Genomic DNA, 23,861 nt, shown 5'->3' with positions numbered 1-23,861 from the left:
TTTTAAGGCTTCCACTAAGTCCTTCGTTTAATAAGGCTATATTAATAATCTTCGCCTACACCAGTGACTACTTACGATACAGATGTTGTTATATCCCAGTTAATGTGTAAGTTGTTTATGAGTCTAGGATTGTCCATCTCGATAGGGCATATACTAGGGTATAGACTAGTAGCGGGCCGTCTCGCATCTATGGACATAGAAATGTATTAAATTATTAGGGAGTTTTACTCACTTGGCATACTATCATACATATGCTATTGAATATAAGATGGCTTAAACGTCGAAGTCATATTCCTTGATGGAACAAATTAGGTACATATGGACATAAACTACCTAACTTAACCCAAGATGAGGTGGTTCAAGACACTGGAGACTAATGGGATGAAGTTAGATAAATATAATAAGTTGGCTTATCTAAGGTAGACTTCATATACTTTGACTCTTTGCCTCGCGATACATACAGAGTTACGTATTGAATTGGCTAACCTAGAGATTCAAGACCTGTTGTATACCAGCTGTGTGCCACCTGTCCAGCCACTTCTGCCAGCTGATATCTGCATCTCATAATTATTACGCTTCATAAAGATGTGCAATACATAAATTCTTAATTGTCCAATCAAATCCAATCGATACTGCTTATTAAGCTGTCTCCTATTTATGATATTTACGGCGACAAGCCGGTACTTTACTTGAATTGAACTTTAACGAATTATTCATGATCATCAAGGAACATCCACACAAGCTCTCTTCTAGCAATATGGATTTATATATACATTTTACCTCTCCAGTAACCTAAAGTATGATTAATGTATCTTCCTCTTGTATCAATATTCCGATAGCCTAGTATGGATCAGAACTCATTAACCCCTTCCGGTACTCCGGCACCTTACGGTCACGCTTGTATGAGCTGCGCCCAGTCCAAGTGCAAGTGTATTATTCGTCCAGTTGGAGGTCCTTGTGAGAGGTAGGTATAGTTTCACCTCTCTCCTTCAAGATATGACAATTAATAGGGCTAGGTGCTATCGACTAAATAGAGAATGTCGCCCGGGAGAGTCGGTTCGGCGACGTAACCATAAACGGCCTGCCGTGACCAAAACGAAGAAGACGGCACGGCTTGAAGAGAAGCTAGATGGATTGATATCACTTATTAAAACCGGTGCATCGGGTACTTCCGCCGTTGCATCTCCCCGGCCCTCAGCCTCTATGGGCACCTCTTCACCTAATAACAGTATCCAGGCAGAATTGAATGCCGACTCTCATCATCAATCTAAAGAAGGGTCACCTTCCACTGACCCAAATAATCATCTTTACAATATAATGATCCAGACTACGGATTCTGATTATACGGTTTCGTATGAACCCTCCTTAGTCGAGGCAGAAGAGTATCTTTTGAATTTCAAGACCTACAAGTTAAAATATTTTCCATTTGTTTACATTCCGTCTACTACAACTGCCCGTCAGCTCCAGGAAGAAAAGCCGTTTTTATGGCTTTGCATAATGGCAACGGGTTCTAAGTCGACGTTACAGCAACAGATTTTAGGCAAAAAAATACGCCAAACCGTAGCACAAGAGATGATAATCCGATCTGTAAAGAGTATCGACCTCCTGCTGGGGCTCCTAGCGTTCATTGGCTGGTATAGTGTTCCCTCGCTAGCTAGGCTCAAAATGTCGCGTACTAATATCTCTCAGGGCTACCTACCAAGTCCAGCGCGAACCTTTTCTCTCACTATTTACTCAACTTGCGGTGTCATTGGTGTTTGATTTAGGACTCAGTAAACCAGTTCTTAAAGATCCCGAGTTGACGCTGTGTTGGAATAGGAAGTATTCAAGACCTGCTACACCACGAACAATGGAGGAACGGCGAGCTGTACTTAGCTGCTTTCTAATTACATCAATGTATACTCACCATTTAATATGTGTTCAGATCATAAACTCACTACTCACAGAATATCTTCCTTTCTGCAGAAAATCGACGCGCTACGCTGGACGCCGCACATGGATGACTGCCTCCAAAGATTAAGTGACGACAGCGAATGTCCAAGTGATAAGGTACTTACAAAACAAGTACAGCTACAGTTGATCATCGAGAAAACAAACCAGCAGGCCTTGTATGATGGAGCGAGAGAGCCCACCCATACATATCTTGAAGGCTTATATTCACAATTGCAGGACGTCAAAGAAAGCATCCTACATAAACTCCAGAAGAACGGTAGGTTACCATACAAACCGGTTTAAACTCCATTGCTTACATTATGGTAGAGGTGCTACTTCTACATTTATACAGCGCGGAGTTAGAGACCACACTTTCGCCATTTCTTCACGGCAAGCCATTGACGTCTCAGCAAGAAACTGTCAATGCGAGCCTTACATCGATAAAATCCTGGTTTGATGTCTTTTTTACAATAACACCAGATACCTATATTGGGTTCCCGTCTTCAATACTTTCGCAACTGCTGCGCTGCCTAGTCACACTCTACCGACTTCGAATTATGAGCGATCCAGCGTACATCGGAGATGGTGCTGGGGTAATGGAACCCCTTATCATCTTAGATCGCGTCGTTAGCAATATGGAACAGGTGGAAGTTCTTGGTGGTCTAGATAACAGGGGCGTTCAGGAAAGGGATATATTTTTTCGAGCCGCACAGATGTTTCGGGCTTTACGACCAGGATGGGAAGCAGAGCTACGATCAAAAGAACTTGCGCTCTCTAATATTACTACGCCGCAAAATTTCGACGATATCTCTCTGCAAGACTTCCTTGGAATGGACTTCTTAGACATTGACTGGATTACAGATTTTAATATTCCTCCGAACTAGCCACTGCGTAATATATTAAGGACCGAGAGATGGGTACCGCAGGTACATCGATGATCTCAGATTGTTGGGCTACTACTTTCATCTTTTCTTCTTTCACTATAAAATAGAAAGGGAGCACATTAGCTTTCATTGCATTACATACGATGGATCTAAGATCGCATGTACTAGGAATCGGAGTCTTGTCCCCACTGGTAATCGGGAATTATGAATCTCGGGGTAACTTTTGCAATAGTGCTGTATGAGCGGAACGATTAGAAAGCCCGACTACACTAGAAGAAGATGTATCTAATGAAGATCCAGTTACGCGAGAGATATCCTCGCTTAGTTACTTTGGAATGATCCGGACGTGGAGTATAGAGTAATTGAGATTGATGTAGCGAAGTAAATGATTGGTGCGTCGGATTTCGATTTTCGGATTTGAATACTGGACCCGCGAAATCCGAGGAGCCCCCTTATGCCCTCTTGTCAGTCTCGACTATTATATTTCGCAATGGACTTCTTGGTTGTTATAAATACCCTTTGAACGGGTCTAATTAAGCCTGTTAGTAAAATGTAGCTTCTTATATTGCGATTCTTTGCTTCCCTATCACATAATGTCTCCTGACAAAATGGCGTCGGCATCATCTTCATCATCTACTAGGCGACAATCTTTAGAAGAAGGCGAACGCGAGAAAATGTCTCCCTCATCCGAGAAAGATGGTAATCCGAGGCCGAATGAACCAAATGGACCATCTACGACCCGTGAGGAACAGTGGTTAACTGGCTTCAAACTTTTTAGCGTCACGGCTGCCATCACCCTCGTCTGTCTTCTCATCATGCTTGATACGTCTATAGTAGCTACGGTAGGTACTACCCAATGTCTGTAGTTTACATGGAAGCTAAGGGATCCTAGGCTATTCCCCGGATCACGAGTGAATTCCACTCTCTTGCTGATATTGGTTGGTATGGAGGGGCGTATCAGCTTGGAAGGTGTGATCTCTTGTTCTCGTATCAAAGAATCCGCTGACGTAGATCTAGTGCAGCTCTCCAACTATTAACAGGCAAGATATACATGAATTTCAGCTCCAAGGTCAGTAGCCAGAGATCCCCTACATCTTATTTGATCGTGCTATTTATACCTAGTTTATATATAGTGGACGTTTGTGACTTTCTTCGGTATTTTCGAACTAGGATCCTTGCTCTGCGGCGTGGCAAATTCTTCGAAAATGCTTATTGTCGGACGGGCAATTGCTGGAGCGGGATCCTCGGGGATCATGAATGGGGCTTTCACTATCCTCGCTGGAGGTGTCCCTATGGCGAAGAGGCCAAGTAAGTGTCCTTGATGTACTTGGGATTGAGTACATGATAAACTAACGGATGGAATAGCTTTGATGGGATTTGTTTATGGTAGTATGTTTAAACCAAAAGCTCCCTTTCTTGAAATTGTATACTCATGAGAGGTACCTAATTCTAATTAGTATCGAACCTTGGCCTTGTAATGGGACCCTTGGTCGGAGGAGCACTTACACAATACACAACGTGGAGATGGTGTAAGTCATAAGATTCCTGCGCTTTCATGTATTAATTATCTGACCGAAGTCTAATACTAGGCTTTTACATTAACCTCCCGGTTGGCGGTCTCGTCGCTATCATGTTAGTCTTCGTCGACATTCCCGAACAAATGTCCAAGCCAAAAGCCTCGACGGTTGTCCGTACACTCCATTCGAAACTCGATCTCATAGGATTTGTTCTCTTTGCGCCCGCAGCTATCGAACTACTACTTGCTTTACAATACGGAGGGTTCCAGTTCGCATGGAATAGTTCTCAAATTATTGGGCTCTTCTGCGGTGCCGGTATTACCTTTGTCGTATTTCTAGCCTGGGAATATTATAAAGGAGACGAAGCAATGATTCCATTTTCAATGACCAGGAAGCGGACGGTGTGGACAAGTAGCCTGTCGTATGGACTTCTAATGTCCCAGCTTTTCTGCTTGTCCTATTACTTGCCTGTATATTTCCAGGGTGTCAAGGGAGCAACCCCGCTGTTAAGTGGTGTGTATCTTCTCCCAAGCATCCTGGGTCAGCTCTTCACATCTGTTCTGTCTGGTTGGCTAGGTAAGTGAAATAACTACTAGAACGCTTCTGTTACTAACAGATATGATAGTTGGGAGGGTCGGCTACTATCTCCCCTTTTCTCTTATTGGAGCAGTTATGGTGACAATTGCCAACGGAATCTTATCTACTCTGTCCCCTACGACATCGACAGGGGAGTGGATAGGCTATCAAATCATCCACGGAGTCGGTCGTGGCCTGGGGATGCAAATGGTAGGACCTATCTTTCCTGTCCTGTGAATATACATCTTTAATAGCTCGCTAACTCTTAATTGTTCTTCGTAGCCGATTCTCGCTGTCCAGAATACACTTCCGCCCGCTCAAATTTCCATCGCTATGGCGTTTCTCATGTTCTCCCAGAATTTTGGCGGAGCTCTATTTCTTAGCTTTGCCGAGACCATATTTTCCAATAGCTTAAAGACGCTCATACCCGAATATGCGCCTTCCGTCGACCCCGAAACCATTATTAATGCCGGCGCTACTGGTTTCCGGTCGATTATTAGCTCGGCTGAAATAGCTAATGTGTTAGTGGCATACTCGAAGAGCATTGATCGCGTCTTTTACATGACTGCTGGAATGGGTGTGCTTTGTTTCGTCTTTTCGTGGGGAACCGGCTGGAAGGACATCAGGAAGAAGAATGAAGTATCAAAAGCGTAGACTTATGGGTATGGTAGGGGCCCTGTCAGAGTGGAGGTGTATTGCCAGTATCATATTGCTTGAGGGTCTGCAGCTCTTGAAGGGCTACCATAGCCGAATGAAGTCCGGTGAAGAATGTTTGATAAAACGGCACCTAAAGTGCATATAGAATGGTCGATTTTGATAGATCAATTAGGGGGCAGACACTTTTGTACTATTCCTTTATAACTGACATAATCTACCTAGACTTATAATATAACCACCCATCTCTTTAAGTAACACAACGTAAAAAATTATTGGTTAGCTTATATGGTTGGAGTATTGATGTCTCTATCTACCTCCCAGGTAAGGTGCCTGGTATCTAAGAGGTACATAACTGCGTGGAGATGATATGCAACTCAACTATCAACAGCCAAGTAAGTGGATAAGAGATGGCCCATATTTAAATGGACAACGGAGTTTAGTGTATCTAGTTTCTCCATCAAGCCCTCTAGGATTATTCTATCGAAAAATAATTTGGCTGGATCGTATTATCGGCTGAGAGGATGCCCTTTCCGTCTGTTCCCATTCAATCGACTCTTGGTTATATGACAACTCTCGCGATCGAGACGTTAGCAAGCCAAGCCGACCCAAAGCCCACGACATAGCGTCGGCCCATTCTATGGCTAAAGCAGGGTGCTCGGTCCGTAGGAAATCTGCAATCTCTTGGCCAAGTGACGCTGCTACTGACTGCACCCACCAAAACCTGCAGTCCATTTCATTTAATAATATAGTCCAATGCAGGACAATGAGCAATGAGAACGGATCTCGCCTGCCGACGAGTGATGAGAATTTCCTCCCTGCAATTGCTGGAAATCCAGAACCGAATCCCTCCAAAAGTCCCCCTGCTTCCTCAGCGTAAGCCATCTCTAGGCCTTGGATTGCTAATTGGTATAGTTCGTAGTCGTGTACTACGGTGATAATTCCCGTCTCTTCGATGCTTTCCATCGGTTTCGGTGTACCTGCGTGTTGCTTATTGTTGAGCTCGAGCAACCTATCCAAGGCGGCTCTAATATCTGGATCTATTAAATCTTTCGATGCACCCAAGCGGCTTAGCATGGCGCGTAGGGGGAAGGGGCTGTTAAGAAGCCATGGCATCCCTAACATGCCGATACTGGTGGTACCATTGACTAGGTCGAAGGCTAATGATGTCAGGTCGAGTATATTGGTAGCACGTTGTGGCGTTGAGAGGTGGACGGCAACGGCTATGGCGGAGAACATGTATAGGACGTGACAGTTCTCGGCGTTCATACTCCCCAGTTGGGCTCGAAATGAGGTGCTGCCTCGATTATAGTATTCAAGTGCCGCGGTGACGTACTTCCTGGAGTTGGCTTCCCCGACAGTTCTCGCTATTTGCAAAGATGATATAGCAAATATGCAGTTCAGCATGTAGTCGTAGTTGAGGGCTGTCCGTGGTAATATTGATTGTAAGTATTCCACATCTTCCTGCATACCACAGAATGATTTGTATGTGTGCGTTGACCACTGATTCATTAATTCAAGCTCTAGAAGCCTAGTAGGCCCTCCGTATGTCGCACATATTGCCCCTAAGTCACCTCGTGGTCGTTCCACACTAGTAGGACATCTTGCTACCGTTCCGCATTTGGGACGCATAGATAAAGATGTTCCATCATTGAAAGCTTCAGTTTTAGATCGACTGTAGACGCAAGTAGCCTTTCGAAGTATGCAGTTATTGCAAGGCGGACCTTGCTCGTCACACTTTGTATGCCATTTTTTGCAGTTCTGGCAGCCGTTGCGGGATTTCTTATGAGATCTTCGCTTCTGCATGACAATTGATTTTTGATTTTATTATATTTTTTTGAGATAGCTAGTTGCTATCATGAGATGAGCATGGGCTCTTTCAATGTTCACGTCATCAGATTGATTGTGGTTCTTTATGGGGTCTTTATGTATAGGAGGTAGATAATTACCTAGGAATGAATTCCCCTGATTGCGGCTGTGCTTTTGTGTTACCAATGAAGTTTAGAAGATTCCAAGGCGCAATGCGCTGCGCCACTAGACCAATGAGGTCCTATGGATGCGAGCTGAAAAAGAAATGTGGCTCAGTTACTAGGGTCCGATATGAAATTGTCAAAATCTATTGGTTGTAAATAGTTCGTGCTGGGGTAAAGAAGCCAAGAAATAAACAATAAACACAACAAGAAGTCCTGCAGATCTTTTAAGAGAACCTAAGCAAACGAAACTTGCATTAACAAAAAGTGAGATTTGATTTAGCTGATGATAATGATACTGCTAACCCTCCATGCATTTTCTAATTGGCTCTTGTCCGCGTGATATATATGCGCTGATATGCCTAAGAAGTCATCAATGCCACTGCCGAGCTAATCTGGGCTTTGCTCCCACGTCACAATTTATGTAACTTGTCGTAAGTAGAACTCTCCAAACAGCTTCTCAATGATCATAGTCTAAAAGGCTTTGGGTAAATGACGGCGGCACGTATACAGCATTTCTCGACCCTTGTCAATATTCAAAATACTTCAATATTATCAAAATAGAAGGCCGAATTGTTAAAGTTCTCAAGATGACCCTTTTCGGAGAGCATTAAGTAATTTCAACTTGTTTATGGTAATGATATGGTGGCGGTGTTGATTGGCAGGATGCGTTTTTGAGCTCTTGGACCACATCACTGGTTTAAAAGAAGGTAGGCAGGATTGTTGTAGCGACGGGGTTTTCTCTGCCTCATTTTTTATCCTTTTCTATCCTTTTTCATCAAAAAATCTAGAATCACTCAAACTCAATTACTATAAAATTTAATACCTTTCAACAATGACAATGGGGTTAAGCTCTGAAGACCCGTTCTCTTACATGGCTTCGACTGAACGACTTTGTGAAGATAGCCTGGAACCGACAACCCTGGTGCTTAAGGACCAATACATAGCATCTGAGGCTGAACCTACGAATTGGCTTTATCAGATAGGCCGGGATGTGACCGCCATCCCGCAGAAGGCTACATCAATAACCTTCGAAAAGATAGAAAACAACGATTCGTTGGAAGTTGAATCATCAACCCCTATTAAGAGTCATAATAAACATATATTTTACCTTGCGCATCCATTAGGTGCTCAATACCGGACCGATACTCCTCCCTATTACCTCACATCCGTGTCGCGCAACACGTTGGGCAACATTAGTTTGGAAACGTCCAAGTCACGGCTCGGGAAGACTACATTCAAGGTCCTAGTGAGCTCGGGAAGAAGTTGGACAGACAATCCGTTATTCCATGAGAATGCTGAACTTCTGTTTAATGTCAAGCAGAAATGGGCAAACGGTCATTACATATGGACCGACTCCAATAATAAACAGGTGGCATACGAGGATGATAAAGGTGATCAACATAGGCTTGTCATCACCGCGTCAATGGAAACGGATACCAGAGACGCTCTGGTCGCCACATGGTGCTTGAAGCTATGGCATGATACATCTGAAAGCAGTCAGGCCAAGAGAGAAAGTGAGTAACCACCATCCCATGCTATATATAAACTGGGTAATAATGTAAAATGATGTATTATAGATATGGAAAGTATGACGCCGCCTGAGGAAATGCTGTCATATAGGGGTATACGATCGATGAATAGCATTGCAGGGTTCGGTGGTCATGCTGGATTACGATAGGGTGATCAGGGGATTACTTTTAGATACAGGAAGTCTAGAATTCGTCTTGGAGCATGAATAACTTCGATTCAGCGGCGAAGTCTTATTCTTATTATTCCAGATGCTTATTGGGGGTTTCCTATAGTAGGATTATTCTCACTCATCATCAATTAAGCAATAGTCAGAGAACGAACTCCCAAAGTTACTATCATTAGGCTCTAGTTTTTATTCGGAATATACTCATTAGGATGCTATTTAAGCTGGAGCTCACTGCGGTACTCGAAGTTAACTTACTACAACATTTTCTTGTCCCAACTATGACGTATGATTTCCATATGGTGGTTATTTATCTGACTTTCCTACGAAGTCCTAATCCGGTTGCTTCCGAAGCGTTATGGAGAATCGTGGGGAAGCTTTCCTAAATAGGACGATAGTCAATCGGAACTGCTGACACCCCTGCCATTTTTCAGGAATACTACCACATATGGCATATTTTAAATCGGATCCCGAGAGCCTCTCGATATCTTAACTCCTTAGCAAGGGGTTTGCCCAATTTTCTGGGAGAGCTATAACAATGGTACGGGAATTTAGCTCTCGCTATTCTGAGCTTGGATAGTACATAGTCGAAACCGCCTTACACAGCTTTTGATACAGGCAACAGTTATAGCTAGTGGGCATCTCGTCAGTTTAACGATTCAAGTTGACCTCTTATACAATCCAGTCTCATAATGCGATCGCAGATACCTCTCGCTTATAAAGTACGCGCTACTTGCGACAGTTGCTATAAGGCCAAGATAAAGTGTTCCAGAGGAAATCCATGTATATCTTGCGTAAGGTCGGGGGACCAATGTCATTATAGTATCTCAAACCGACTTGGTCGCCCTCCAAAGGGTGCAGCTAGGAACAAAATAGTCGATTCGACCACCAGGACAAAGAGATTAACCCAAAATAGTTGCCCTCCTACGGCAATAGCTCAACGATCTCCGAAGAATGCCCAATCACAACAAGACGATCCAATGAACCTTGAAGACATGCTCATGAATGCATTTTCTGATTCATCATATGCGTTGTCTAGCTCAGAGACAATTCCTAGCCAAGACTCAGCTAGTCTTGGGGAAAGTGAAACGGCAACTAGTCTCTCTTTCGCAAAGGTAAGTTGCCCATTTTCGAGATTATCGATTACTTATGTAAGTCTGACTTCAATTTATCACATGTAGGATAACCAAGAAGAGTCATGGATGGCTATGGATCAATTACAACAGTCTCCTGTTATAAAAGCACAGCAGCTTAATACTGCTCAAAACGACCCTCAAATCATATACAATAACGACGTCCTATTACCTAACTTTCGGGAATTTGGACATCGAAGTGAGCTGACTCGGTGCAGCTGCCTCCAGCAACATACCCAGTTCTTATGTCATGTAAAGGAACTAGACCGAACTCACGACCCTCATTTTATCGTCATCACGCTGGATGTAGCTAACCAATGCTTGCGTCTGTGGAAATCTCATATGAGTTGTCAGTTATGTTGGGACGATGAAGACCATAGCGCATTACAATTGTTGCTTATTAGTATTGGCACAGTGGTAAAACGTGTGTGGAAATTCCTCACGTATCAGAAACAGGATCACGAGCCTATTGAAAGCTTGCCCAAGAACAGCAAGGTGGCATTTTCTGAAGTCGGAGTCCCTAAGGTGGCATCGGACGGCACTAAGAAGGCATCCCCCAAAGACCCTAATGAAGTGAACTGCAGCGCGCAGTTGCAACATGATTCGAAGGGTCCCCTAATAACAGCCCCTCCAATGAAGATTACAGTAAATGAGTTTCAGGTCCCTGAAGAAGAGCAGATGTTTATTATAGGAATGCTAATTATCCGGATGTTAACGAGAATTAAGGAGGGGTTGGGGGACATTCGCGATAGAATCAAGACGGAGAGATTGGACGAAAAGAGTGGTGATATTAATAGCTGGTGTCCTCTACATAGACTGGCCCCCTTAATATTGGATAACTTGGATGAGTCGGTGTTGGGACTTGAGCAATCATTGCGGAATTTCATCATGCCATAGGAAATCTTAGGTTGAAACATGATCAAATTCAAATGGGTCGTTAAAAGTCATAGACATGGTTATTATCGCTATTTAATACTGTATACTGATATTGATGTATATAGAGGGGCAATGCCTAGAAAGCGGTCTATTCTATTAAAGACACATGATCGAATTCTAACTCTAGCGATACCTTCAGTCTTTAAAAACAATACCATACATCTATCTAAAAGGGTAAACCGACGTAGCTCAAATTCCCGGTTTAAAATGGACTGTATATGTACCGAAGTAGATCTTATGTAGGCTAAGTAAAAAAAAAATATAACCATAGGTAACCCTGCTGTGGAAATCAGAATGGATTCGTCTCATAAGCCTTATCAGCTTCTACTACAGCATCATAGCTATACAGCCACGGCTGTACTGTGGGGCAGGTCCTAAATGTGAATTTCGCGTTAGTTTTATAAATTTTATTATACAACTAAAGTCATTTTTCAATCTTACCAGCGGCTAGGGAAATGTGGCGGTGGCTCCTTGTCCAAACTTGCGAGGAAGATAGCATCTCGTTGCTCCTGAGAGGGACCATCAGGCAAATGGAATGAATCCCTCTTTAGTCATATTCAAATTAGCATATCGTATATAAATCTTCCCGTTTCCTAGTATTTTCTAACTAACCTGACCTAATGCTTCCTTTGCTATTGCCTCACCCCGAATCTTTCGTAGCTGTTGATATAGCCCAAGCGCAGGGGCTAGCTTATCGCGATTAGTTACGTATTTAAGAAGACGACCGAGGACAGCGCCGTCTTCTAAGGAGGAGTTGGCTCCTTGCGCAAGATACGGGAGCATTGGATGACATGCATCACCCCTGAGTTTAGGAAAGTTAGTTGTGTCTATTAGGGAGTCACGAGGGAGTGGAGGGTCACAACTCACGCCAATAAGAAAGATGCCTCATTATTCACCCAGGTATCCAGAGGGGAGACTAAGTGATGCCGTTCATATTAGACTTATATCCCATAGACGTATATCAAGGGTATATAATTACTATGCATTAGTCGCCATTTATCCACCTTGTTCACGCATGCTAGCAACTTGTTCAGGCTATTGTAGGCCTTGGTGAGTAAAAGAGATACCAAAGCCAAAGTTCAAAGGTAACTCACATTGGATCCCACGGCTCGAACAGCTTCCGCATCTCATCCACATCAGCAGCAGAGCGGCTCACATGTTCTGGAAGATCATCAGGCCGGAGTAAAACAAGGTTATACATCCGGCCTTGTCGGAGTGAATAGCCTACGACGTGAGACTCCGGACCAATCCAGAAATTGACAGATGGGTTGGACACTAAGTCCCGTAATTCCGGATCCTTTATGTCCTCTAAATTTAATATAATTCGATATGCAAGATCCCCAGTTGGCGTCGGTGTTAGCTGTTGTTGTAACAAGAAACTTCTCGTGCGCGACCATAAGCCATCTGCACCAAGGATTAGATCGCCTTGTACCTTCTGGCCATCCAGTGAAACTACAGCGGCATGTTGAAAGTCGACATGTTGAACGTCAAAACCCAGCCGAATATCGACACCGAGTGAGCGAGCGCGACGCACTAACGTTTCCTGCAAGTCCGCACGGTGGAGGTCCCAGAATGGAGCTCCGTATCGCTCGAGTATCTTCTCTTGATAACGATCTTCACGAGCTAGGATACGCGTACCATCATATCGTCGAACTGCTAGATACGACGGAACAGCAGCCTTAGAGCTTAGTTCATCGAAAACTCCCCAATGATGGAACAAACGGCTTGCATTAGGGGTAACCTGCAGCCCCGCACCAACTTCTTCTAGCCTGGTAGTTTTCTCTAGTACTGTAACTCGGTGACCTTCAAGACGCGTGCTGATGGCAGCAGCAAGGCCAGCTAGTCCTGCTCCGACGACAATTAGATGGAGTTGGAAGCTGCCAGGCTTCTTACTTTGGGTTTCGCTGCCGGACATTGTGTGAGAGGTTATGAAATACCAATGAGATAAATATACTATCTCCTCATAGTCAATTCATATACTATAAAAGCAGCTTACTCAAAGCATGTTTCGGAAATATCTATCTAAAATATTATCCCTCATATGTGAGGGGTCCGGGAATGCCGCATGACGAGGACATGTCTTCTCTTGCGGTTAACATCTCGGTAAGTTCTGATAATTAGGGAAACATTACAAGTGGGCGGGAATCCTACTAGGGCATAACTAGATTCTTGCTTAGTTCGGTATATTTTATTTAAGAGGTATCGTATGAACAATAGAAGCTGTTAAATCTCTATCACACATCGCTGTACTTGAACACTGTCTAAGACTATGAAGTGTTATAAATAAGTTAAAAAGGATGCTATATAGTATACAATATTCCAGGTCTGTTTCCCTTAATGAAGGTATTATAATATAAATCTTTTGCAAGCTTTCAAGTAATCAATTGTATAACTCCTTATCTACGCTATCATCATTACAATTTGGGTGCTTAAGGTGAGAATTGGGGTAGCCCGATATACCGATATACGCATATCACTTCATAATTTAGGTAACCGATATACCACTTAGATATACAAGTCAAAATCATATTCACGCGTTAAAAGGACGACTTGAAATTAATCTCTTATTCTAAGTTTACGATTATTGCCTGGGACAGTATAACTTCTGGTATGGTAAAGCCATTACAAATCATTATTAAAATATAAACAGGTACTGAAAATATTCAATTAATATCTAGTACTAAAACCCATTGTTTTGAAGTTAAAGAGTAAAGCTGTAATTAGAAAATTACAAATGAGCGTAAGAATATAATTGAAGTACATTGATTTTAACTAGTAAGAATCTTAGAGCAACATAATATATGAATTAGGTACTTAGGAAAATAGGTACCATTGATGTTACCCCCAATACGCCCATCAGGGGTCAAGGGATTGAGTGAGCCGGGTACTCACATGAGATGCTCTAGCTGCGCATCTAAAATGGATGGAAGCCCACGTGGCGAAGAAAGAGACATCCAATTACTACCTTTGCTAAAAAGTATCCGATAAGCTACTGTTTACCAGGTTCCAATTGGTATCTCAATGAAGATCAGGGCCCAAACTGACAGACACCCAAAGGGTTACATACCAATCTATTGGTATTAAAAACTCCGATTGGCTTAGTCATTTTTCTAATTACACTCACTGAGTCAACATAGAGCCTTAATCTAGGTAGTAGTTATGAGATTTAAGAGATAACAGCTAGGAATCAACATATTTGTTAGTAGGCTTATATGAGACCTCAAGCTTGTAGGTCTACGAAATGAATTTTTAGATACGCTTTGCGAGCACAAATATACCACATCAGAGTGTGAATATCGATTAAAGTGATAATTCTATCTTATGAGAAACTCTAAAAGTATTACCTTGAAAATTCAATGATAAAATATACCTAGCCTTCACATACAAGCGTAAAGGGGGTAAAAGTCCTGTTAGGTAAAAGGTGGAGCTATCCCCTATCAAATCTATGTTTCTCACGAGTATAAATGAAACCTACCTGCGTATTGCCATAATTTTATTTGTTAATCTTTTTCTTTATAAATCGGCGTGTTCTCAACTTAATCTGTTAATCACTAGGTCATAGTAACATCCGAATGGAAATACACTGAAATAACGCTTGGCAAAACAATACTATATTACATCCCAATTTATTATAGGTTATCGCGAAATACTGCATCGAAGAACTTCTTGAACCCAAATAACGACTTTCCCATGTCTTCTATTCCATAAAGTTAAAAGACTACCTGTAAGGTGAACGAAAGGCTTTTCGGACCGTATATATTAAAACAGCCTATAGAATAATGATATAATAAATTGGAAGGCGGCATCGATTAGTAGCATTCATTCAGATTCACTAATAACGATAGAATATTTGTAGTATAGTTTCCAAGGTGAGGTCACCTGTTAGATAACGACGGGTGGCCCATCTAAAACGTAATCCCTAGTAGATAGCTCATAAAATATCTATTATTGAGCAAATATAAACAAATAGCCAAAGATGAAATTTTAATTTCATCTTGTATATAACTACTCATATTTTCTAGGTTCTATGTTGATACTATGAGCTAACAATGAAAAAGGCCGCGATATATAACAACGGCTGATTGTTGAGCCTATATATCTATTCTTACTACGACAATGGTTCAAGGATGAGCTTTTTAGTATTATGGGGAGGGAATAGAAGAAGGCGAGAGAATACCATAAGTCTAGGAGGGCATGCTGGTTGAGCTACGATGACACAACCCGATATTACGCCAGTCTCATGACATTTCCAGAATATGGGACCATGGAAGATGGGGAGCCGGATTCTAAACTATGATTGCATCATGACCTGATCCGCTCACAACATTCCGTCCTTCTAAACCCGGTTGAATACAATTACGGTCACCGTTCTCGCTATCGGGTGAACTAAGATATTCGCCAGAAAGAAAAAGCCACCTTGAAGCAGCAGCTTCTTGCATAGTTCTTTCCTCTTGACTCTAATAGGAAGGTCATTCCCTACTCCGACACTATACGGAGCCTCGCTATCGACGGCAAAACATGGTAAGCAAGGCATTATAAGCGAGGCCAGAATCAAGTCTACTCGAGCGTCTAAGGATAGTTGTCGCCGCTTTAAGCATGGAAGTACTGGATCCAGATTAACTTGGAAACAAGATATTCGGAAAGCTGAGGATGATTTCCGAACACTATTCATACCGCCATATCATAAAAAAATGTGTCAAGACAGGCTATTCCTAGATGCCTGCTTATTCGTTCCAAGGTCTTGTCTGTCACAGGATTGGACTAAAACCGACGTTGTGTTCAATTGGCTCATCGATATCATGGTATTCCCTATAGGGCATGCACCCCATGCATATGTAAGGTGAATATTTAGTTGGTTTGTCGTTTATGCTGTTGGTCATGGAAATGCTTGTATCCTGCAGTTTCGTAGGAATGCATGAGATATCTACATCCCTCCCCCTCAGCCCATATATACCCCCTGGTTCTGGCAACCTGGTTTAGCTCATGCATGCACATGCAATGAACCCGGGCATGCAGTTGAGCTGAGTTACAAGGTATTAGGTACTGACCCACTGGCTAGGGTCCCTGGCTAAGTCCAAGAGATTCGACATGCTCGTGTAACATGTCGTATTTACTAAATACTGACCGTTATACTAATTGCTACTTGGAAATAGTATAAGCCATATGAATACCTTACATAATTAAAAGTTAAAGAAATAAGAATAATACAGTAATTGTTACGAAATGAATTTTAACCATTTACATTTATTTAGAATAGTATCATCGATTAATAAAATAACATATTAATAAATTGACATCTTTTTATAAAACTTTTATGTAGGTAATCATCTGTGCAAATGATAATACCCGTCCGGCCGGACACGAGCGAAGGATTAACAACATCAAGGAGGTAGTATAATGGCTAACTTGGGTAGAAGCCGGCTAATACAACGGTATGGTTTGCCAGTTGTCGACGGCACAGCTTTGGCGCTAGTCTACTAGGCCTCTTCTATCGTATGGTAAAGTGTTAGAGGGCTGCTTCTTGGTGTAGGTTAGCATATAGGCGGTAAGGCGGAAGCTTCCTTCTTCCTCAATCAAAGACTAAGACCGCAGGGATTATGCTCCTTTGCATGTTGAGGCCGATAGGAGGCCGATTTATATGCAACTACATCGAGAACTCGGACAATTCTAAGAGTTAGAGGTGTATATAAAGGTATCAATCAACCGTATTAAGGAGCTTCTACCACACTATCCAACAAGTGACATCTGTCTAGCTGTATCAATCATAGCCACCCCTCTTTTATCATCTTCAAATTTTATCAATTCATCATGGGCTCGCTGGGGAAGAGTGTGACTCAATATCCGAAGCCACTTAAGCTTTCAGGAGTCCTTGAGAAATTCTCATATGATGATAGCACGCCAGCTATCGGTCGAGAGTTCAACAATGTGAACATTGTAGATGATATTATCAACGCCCAGAATGCTGATGAGTTAATCCGCGACCTGGGAATTACTAGTAAGTTTACTAGAAATGGATTTATCAAGATTGTAACCGGGCTAACTCGGTGCTTCCCCAGTTGCTCAACGCGGTGTTGTTTTCTTCCGCGCACAAAACAACTTGACAGATGATCAGCAGAAATTTTTGATCCAGAGGCTGGGTGAGCTTACTGGCAAGCCTGCTGAGTCGAGCCTGCATGTCCACCCTATTCTGAACGAAACATCCGAGTTCGGTGTAGGAGACAGGCACATTAGCACAATCAACTCAGTCCACCGCAAGAAGGTATACAGCGGAGACAAGGATGCCAACAAGCATAGTCAGCAATGGCACTCGGATATCCAATTCGAGAATGTGCCTCCAGACTTCTCATCCCTACGACTGACGCTACTGCCTAAGAATGGTGGTGACACCCTCTGGGTCAGCGGCTACCACATTTACGACCGTCTATCAACTCCGTACCAGAAATTTCTCGAAGGCCTGACGGCGACCTACATCGCCAATGGTCTCTTATTTCACAACGACAGAATCTTCGAGGGACCGCGTGGCAACCCGAAGAACGTCGGCAAGACTTTCGCAGCCGTTCACCCCGTCGTACGCACCAACCCAGTTACGGGATGGAAGAGCATCTACGCGGCGGCGGCGTTTCCCAAGTACATCAACGAGCTGAATGAGAATGAGTCGCAGGCGACCATCAAGCTGCTAACCCAGACGCTCATAGAAAACCATGACTTCCAGGTGCGCTTTAAGTGGAAGAACGAAAACGACTTTGGTAAGTGCCCATTAACACCAGTAGGTATTGCAACTTGAATGAACCCAGCTAACCGTCATAGCTATCTGGGATAACCGTAGCACGTTCCACACTGCGACCCATGACTATGACAGGCTAGGCGAGCGAGACGGCCACCGCGCCGTAGGTATTGCAGAGGTACCGTACCTTGACCCTAACAGCAAGTCAAGGCAGAGGGATTTGTACGGAGAGGAGTAGGAAACTACATATCTTAAGTCAAATAGTCCTTAGTTTTATAAGTGAAGGGTATATGGCTATACTGGTCGATATTAGATTAAGTTAGGTACCTAGGACCTAGGTACCTAAATAGATACCATATAGCCATTAGGAAGTGGATACGGCAATAAAAAAATGGAAATATAGTTCTACGCTCCCTATCATTGAAATATTTAGTCATGTATGCCGTAAGCCCTAGGTTAGCGGAGTCTTTGTTAAAAAAGCATTCAATGGTAGTAAATACGACGAATATGTGTAAGAAGGTAAAAGTTGCTACTTACGATAGAGGTAGTTATGTAGCATAGCCACATAATATTTAAACTCCTTTCCTCATTAGGTTATTTCGGATAATCGATCTCCGTTTCCTATTGGCCTGCTTGAAAACTTTAGATTGTATGACTTTGTCTTTAAGTAGTCCGGTACGGGCCGGACCTTAGGTACTATTGGCAACTGCTCGTGAGAAGCCGTTTGACAAAGTATCTTGTATTCGTACATTGTATCCACATTTCATTCAATTGAAATTCTAGGAAAACCTTTATCACCCCCTTCTCCCCCCCCCCCCGGTAAGCTTTGACCAAGCACCCGATAGTTGCTAGCCAAGGATTAAACAACTGGCGACAATCTTGACAAAAGTTCCCTATGGTAAAAACTTTTGAAAGGGACATCCGTAAAGTCTAACGACTTTGCAAACGTAGGTAATACTAAGAATTTCTATTGCCAAGCAAAGTATAATAAAGATGTATTGTTTTTTATGCCGTTTCCGACTATGAGCTAAGTATTTCAAACAGTAAGTCTCCCTTTTCGACAGAGCCGCCGGCCTCTACGTCCAAGTTACGCAAGAAACCGTCAGACGGAGCGCTGACGTTAATAATCATTTTCATTGCGCTGATAGACAATATCACATCACCCTGTGAGACTTGACTTCCCTCTTCTTTGAGAACCTTCGACACGATCCCAGAAAACGGAGAGCCCATTTGGGACGATATACTAGGATTAGCTTGCCGACGCTTTGATCCAATTTGGACTATGTTATTGTTAGGAACATGTTAAAGATAGGTAACTAGGTGGGTCGCGGATGTATGACGTTATATTGGAAAGTAAGCAAGAGATAAAATATAAGGACTTACCCGATAAGTCTCGGACTGTGGCCTGTCGATGTTTACCATCGACCCGAAAGAAAACAGTACGATCTGGAGAAACTTCTTCGCCTTCAGCTAGTGGCTGTACCGCTACTACATTAACGCGTACAAGTCGACCACCAGGTGTGGGGCATTCTAACTCCTCGCCAATCTTAGGCGGGGCAAGTACTTGTTGCGAAGGAAGCGAGCTTATGTCGCCATATCGCGCCAAGTATGTGCGGTACTCAGTAAAGACATCAGGAAACATGACATAGCTGCACACGTCAGTCTCGGTGATCGAGTCGCCATATTTTGCTGTCAGCTTCTGCTTAACGTTCTCCAAGTCAACTGGCGGAAGGCGAGCAGATGCTTGGCCTTCAATTTTCTTCCTTCCAGCACGAGCCAAGACCTGAGTACGGAAAGGTTCTGGAAAGCCATCGAAAGGCTGGCCCATCAAGCCCTCGAAGTAATCGAGGACTGAGTCTGGGAAGTCTAGTGAACCCGCACGGGTGAGAACATCTTCCTGGCTGAGATTGGAATTGACCATAAACTGTGCTAGATCGGCAACAGCTTTAGAAGTAGGCGTGGCCTTGATGATATCTCCAAGCAGGAGATTCGCAGCGATGAACGCTGCTTTAGTCTCCTTCCATTGGTTGCTCAGTCCAAGCTCGCGGGCTTGGAACATGAGATTAGTCAGCTGACCACCTATTCGCAATATTAGTTACCGTGATTTAATCACTTATCCATTTGTATTGTCATACCTGGGATTTCGTGGAGATACACATCCGGGTCTGGCCCAGAGATCTTGGCATCAAATCCAGCATATAGGAGACGCAATTGAGCCCAGTAGCTGTCAACAGCACGGACATGGTCCAGGTCTAGTTCTCCTTCGTCCTTTCTGCCCATAAGGCTAGCAATAAGAGCACTCATGGCAGGCTGAGCCGTTGTGCCGGACATACTATCCGTTGCACCGTCGATTATATCAGCTCCAGCCTCAACGCATGCAAGCATAGTAGCCACACCGGTTCCTGTTTGATAACTGTTAACATATCTCCGTCCAATTTCTGTAATAATAAGAGTGTACACATACCTGCTGCATCGTGGGTATGAACATGGATTGGGAGGAAGGGGTGGCGGGATCGAATTGCACCAACCAATAGCCTAGCCGCTTCGGGTTTCATCACACCAGACATGGATTTGATTGCAATTATATGCGCCCCCGTTGCCACTAAGGAATCTATAAGGTCGATATAGTAGTTGAGCGAATACTTGCAATCTGGATCTAACATATCTCCAGTATATAGAATCGCAGCTTCAACTACTGCGCCAGCGCGTAAACACGCGTCAATAGCGACCGTAAGATTGGCTACATCATTTAGGCCGTCAAAGACCCGGATTATATCAATTCCATTTTCCACTGCTTGGGAAGCAAAATACTCTAGGAAATTGTGCGGTACCCTAATACATTCACATAAGTGACTGGTTTTATTACAAGAGGTACGTTTGAGTTACTTACGCTGAGTATGCAAGGCCGCTAACGCTTCGCAATAACATTTGAAATGGCACATCTGGAACAAGTTTACGGAGAGTTGCCTATTGGTTTTTATTAGTTTCCCTTAAATTGTCTAAATCGGTTAAGAGAAGAGAAGAGGGGACAGGGGTTTGGCTTCTCACTAGTCGTTTCCACGGATCCTCATGCAAGAATCTCAAAGCAACATCAAATGTTGCTCCACCCCAGCATTCGAGACTGTACGCTTGCCGATACGCGACATTCGTAGCCGGTGCGATATTCGCAAAGTCAACAGTACGAATACGTGTTGCTAAGAGAGACTGTTGCGCATCTCGCCATGTCGTATCCGAGAGAAGAATACGCGGATGTCTCCGAACTTGTTGAGCAAAGGCTTTTGGGCCTTCTGCTAGAAGAACACTACGCCAACCGTCCGAATGGCGTACGTTATTATGAAGAAGCTTTCGCGAGTTGCTTTCCTTCAATATAGGTAATTCGATTTCTCTTAAAGACTCTGGTTTACCCTGCATAAGTTAAGGATGATTAGTATATCTAGGTTAACCAATACATGTCGCTGGCTGATTATTTGTAACTTACAATTTGACCCTGAATTTGCGTCCCGTTAATTAGACTCTCAGCGAAAAATGAGATGAGCTTTTGATCACTTGGGTCTTCATTCTGTTCCGAAGGCTTAGTCAAAATGACGTCGCTGTCTAGAGATCGTGTAAAGAATTCCTGCTTAACAAATCGTGGATCTTCCAGGATGCGTCGTAGTAGGTCTATATTTGTTTCTACGCCGGCGATCTGGGTAGCGTTCAATGCACCGAGCATCTTAGCACTTGCATGCTGCAAGTCATTTGCTTGGACAATGCATTTGAATAGCAAGGGGTCATAGTGGGGTGTAACTTCAGCACCCGCAAATAAATTGTACCCGTCGATCCTCACACCCGGTCCACCAGGAAGCTGGGCATGAGTGATCGTCCCGCAACTTGGGACGAAACCTGGAAAATTGGTTAGTTAATGGAATCCGAAATCTTCTTTTATAAAATAGAGCGTACCTAATGAAGGTTGCTCTGATGTGATACGGCATTGAATCGCAACGCTACGGGTTTCAGGAGCCAAGTCAATACCCAATACAGGATCTGTAAGAGATGCGCCCCGTGCGATGCGTATTTGTGCTTGGACTAGGTCAACGTTGAGAATCTGTTCGGTCACTGTATGCTCCACCTGACTTCACGATGCAATATGATTAGCACACTAATGGTCTACTATTAATCTATGCCTACGCTGATAGGTATCACTTACATTCGCGGATTGACTTCGATGAAGTAGAAGTCGTCGCCCTGCACTAGGAACTCGACAGTCGCGGCATTTTCTGTTCAACCGAATTAGTTTTATGATGGTAATATAAGGGTATCAGTATAGGTACGTAGAAGAGCGGATAGGAATATTCGAGATCAAGAAATGAATTGACCAATTACACACCATATTTAACGTATTTCGATAATCTCACGGCCGCATCATGCATTTTTTGTCGCGTTTCCTTAGAAACGGAAACAGCCGGGGCAAACTCAACGATCTTCTGGTGCATTCGCTGGATTGTACAATCCCGCTCGAGCAGATGAGCAACATTGCCATGTTTGTCGGCCAAAATTTGGACTTCGATGTGTTTTGGGCTAGGTAGGAATTTTTCGACAAATACTGCGTCGACGCCAAATGAATCTTTAGCTTCCGAGCGTGCTTCGGAGAGGATGTTGGCTATGTCTTCCGAAGGGTCTCCGTAAAGTATTCGTTGTCCGCGACCACCACCTATTTGGAGTTACGATTAGCTAGGAATTACAAATAGCAACAAATAGCGTAAAATAACATACCGCCATGTGATGCTTTAATTATCACGGGGAATCCATGTCTGAAAACAACCGGGATTAGCTTATGTCTTTGTTTGCCTTAAATGATTAATTATTCACTTACTTCGAAACGAAGTCTTCTATCTCCGAGAGCTCTGAAACAGCGTGGTTTAAGCCCGGAATTGTGGGGACGTCGCACTCCGTTGCTAGCCTACGAGCCGATATCTTATTTCCGAATCCGTCTAGAACGTCGGCAGGAGGCCCGACAACTACATTTCAAAATGTTAGCTATTCCGGTCTCTTCTAAAAGCAATTATCAACACGATTTGCGATTGGAACTTACATGTTAGGCCAGCTTCCTCAATCGCGCGCGCAAAATTTGAGTCTTCAGCTAAGAATCCGTAACCTGGATGTCTAAGAATAAGGCAAGTTAACAATCATCGCCCATTACTTGTTGCTAGCGTGAAAGGTTTATATTACATCAAGGTAGCTCCGTGTTTTTTCGCAATTTGTAGAATTCGTTCGATATCTAAGTATGCGCCCCTAAAATTACATGATTACCAGTTAGATTCGAGTCGGAGAGTTTATAGATAGACAAGTGTATTCACCGTGGTCCAAGTTCACCTGCTTCGCCTAGGAGATAGGCCTCGTCCGCAGCTACACCCCAATATGTTAGCGTTGCTTTATAAACAGCTAGAGATCATGCTCCCGAACGTGTATGATTCGTAATTACCTCGATAGTGATCCGAATAACGATCCTCGTGAGCATAGATAGCAATTGATGGAAGCGAGAGCTCTCGCGCAGCTCTCGCAATGCGCACAGCTATCTCGCCGCGGTTTGCTATAAGAATCTTGTCGCTGTTACAGCTATGAGTTAGCAAACTAGATGTTCAAACCAGAGAACTTCTATTTGTAACATATCAAGACACGTACTGGGGTAGAAAGGTCATGTTTGGAGATGCGGCGCGAGTCTAAGACCTAGTAGCGACCCAGTAGCGAGCTTTACTTGTTGATACTACGAGATTCAGAAATTTTTGTGAATAATTCTCCAGGTTCATTGAATACTACGAGGGACCCTATCGAGATCCTATATTGAACGTTGTTGACCTTT

At 43.3% G+C, this 23,861-nt stretch overlaps 5 protein-coding genes across 5 annotated transcripts; 3 read left to right on the top strand and 2 right to left on the bottom strand.

Moving 5' to 3' along the window:
- Positions 1-3,424: 3,424 nt before the first annotated feature.
- Positions 3,425-5,563, top strand: GL218_07626 (putative HC-toxin efflux carrier TOXA; the record flags this gene model as incomplete). Its single annotated transcript, XM_033584390.1, has 9 exons — positions 3,425-3,658; positions 3,709-3,785; positions 3,834-3,885; positions 3,950-4,124; positions 4,182-4,205; positions 4,274-4,345; positions 4,406-4,909; positions 4,959-5,119; positions 5,192-5,563. The coding sequence occupies 9 exons, from the start codon at positions 3,425-3,427 to the stop codon at positions 5,561-5,563; spliced, it is 1,671 nt and encodes a 556-aa protein (XP_033432400.1).
- A 2,811-nt stretch (positions 5,564-8,374) lies between these two features.
- GL218_07625 (uncharacterized protein) lies at positions 8,375-9,214 on the top strand (the record flags this gene model as incomplete). The annotated part of the gene is made up of 2 exons (XM_033584389.1): positions 8,375-9,050; positions 9,114-9,214. 2 exons carry the CDS (start codon positions 8,375-8,377, stop codon positions 9,212-9,214), a joined length of 777 nt encoding a protein of 258 aa, XP_033432397.1.
- Positions 9,215-11,587: 2,373 nt separating this feature from the next.
- On the bottom strand, positions 11,588-13,213 carry GL218_07624 (3-hydroxybenzoate 6-hydroxylase 1; the record flags this gene model as incomplete). The annotated part of the gene is made up of 6 exons (XM_033584388.1): positions 11,588-11,672; positions 11,740-11,843; positions 11,911-12,100; positions 12,166-12,214; positions 12,278-12,333; positions 12,393-13,213. The coding sequence occupies 6 exons, from the start codon at positions 13,211-13,213 to the stop codon at positions 11,588-11,590; spliced, it is 1,305 nt and encodes a 434-aa protein (XP_033432398.1).
- Positions 13,214-17,106: 3,893 nt separating this feature from the next.
- Positions 17,107-18,260, top strand: GL218_07623 (putative alpha-ketoglutarate-dependent sulfonate dioxygenase; the record flags this gene model as incomplete). Its single annotated transcript, XM_033584387.1, has 3 exons — positions 17,107-17,293; positions 17,355-18,044; positions 18,106-18,260. The coding sequence occupies 3 exons, from the start codon at positions 17,107-17,109 to the stop codon at positions 18,258-18,260; spliced, it is 1,032 nt and encodes a 343-aa protein (XP_033432395.1).
- A 782-nt stretch (positions 18,261-19,042) lies between these two features.
- On the bottom strand, positions 19,043-23,700 carry GL218_07622 (Pyruvate carboxylase; the record flags this gene model as incomplete). The annotated part of the gene is made up of 16 exons (XM_033584386.1): positions 19,043-19,302; positions 19,406-20,101; positions 20,158-20,424; positions 20,487-20,854; positions 20,913-20,989; positions 21,071-21,427; positions 21,501-21,904; positions 21,962-22,134; positions 22,209-22,278; positions 22,389-22,712; positions 22,775-22,812; positions 22,875-23,019; positions 23,094-23,164; positions 23,359-23,407; positions 23,484-23,617; positions 23,684-23,700. 16 exons carry the CDS (start codon positions 23,698-23,700, stop codon positions 19,043-19,045), a joined length of 3,450 nt encoding a protein of 1,149 aa, XP_033432396.1.
- Positions 23,701-23,861: the final 161 nt, after the last annotated feature.

Source organism: Daldinia childiae (genome assembly GCF_008694065.1).
Source record: "Daldinia childiae strain JS-1345 chromosome Unknown Scaffold9, whole genome shotgun sequence".
NCBI classification, from domain to species: Eukaryota; Fungi; Ascomycota; class Sordariomycetes; order Xylariales; family Hypoxylaceae; genus Daldinia; species Daldinia childiae.
This window is presented reverse-complemented; position numbering and strand designations above follow the sequence as displayed.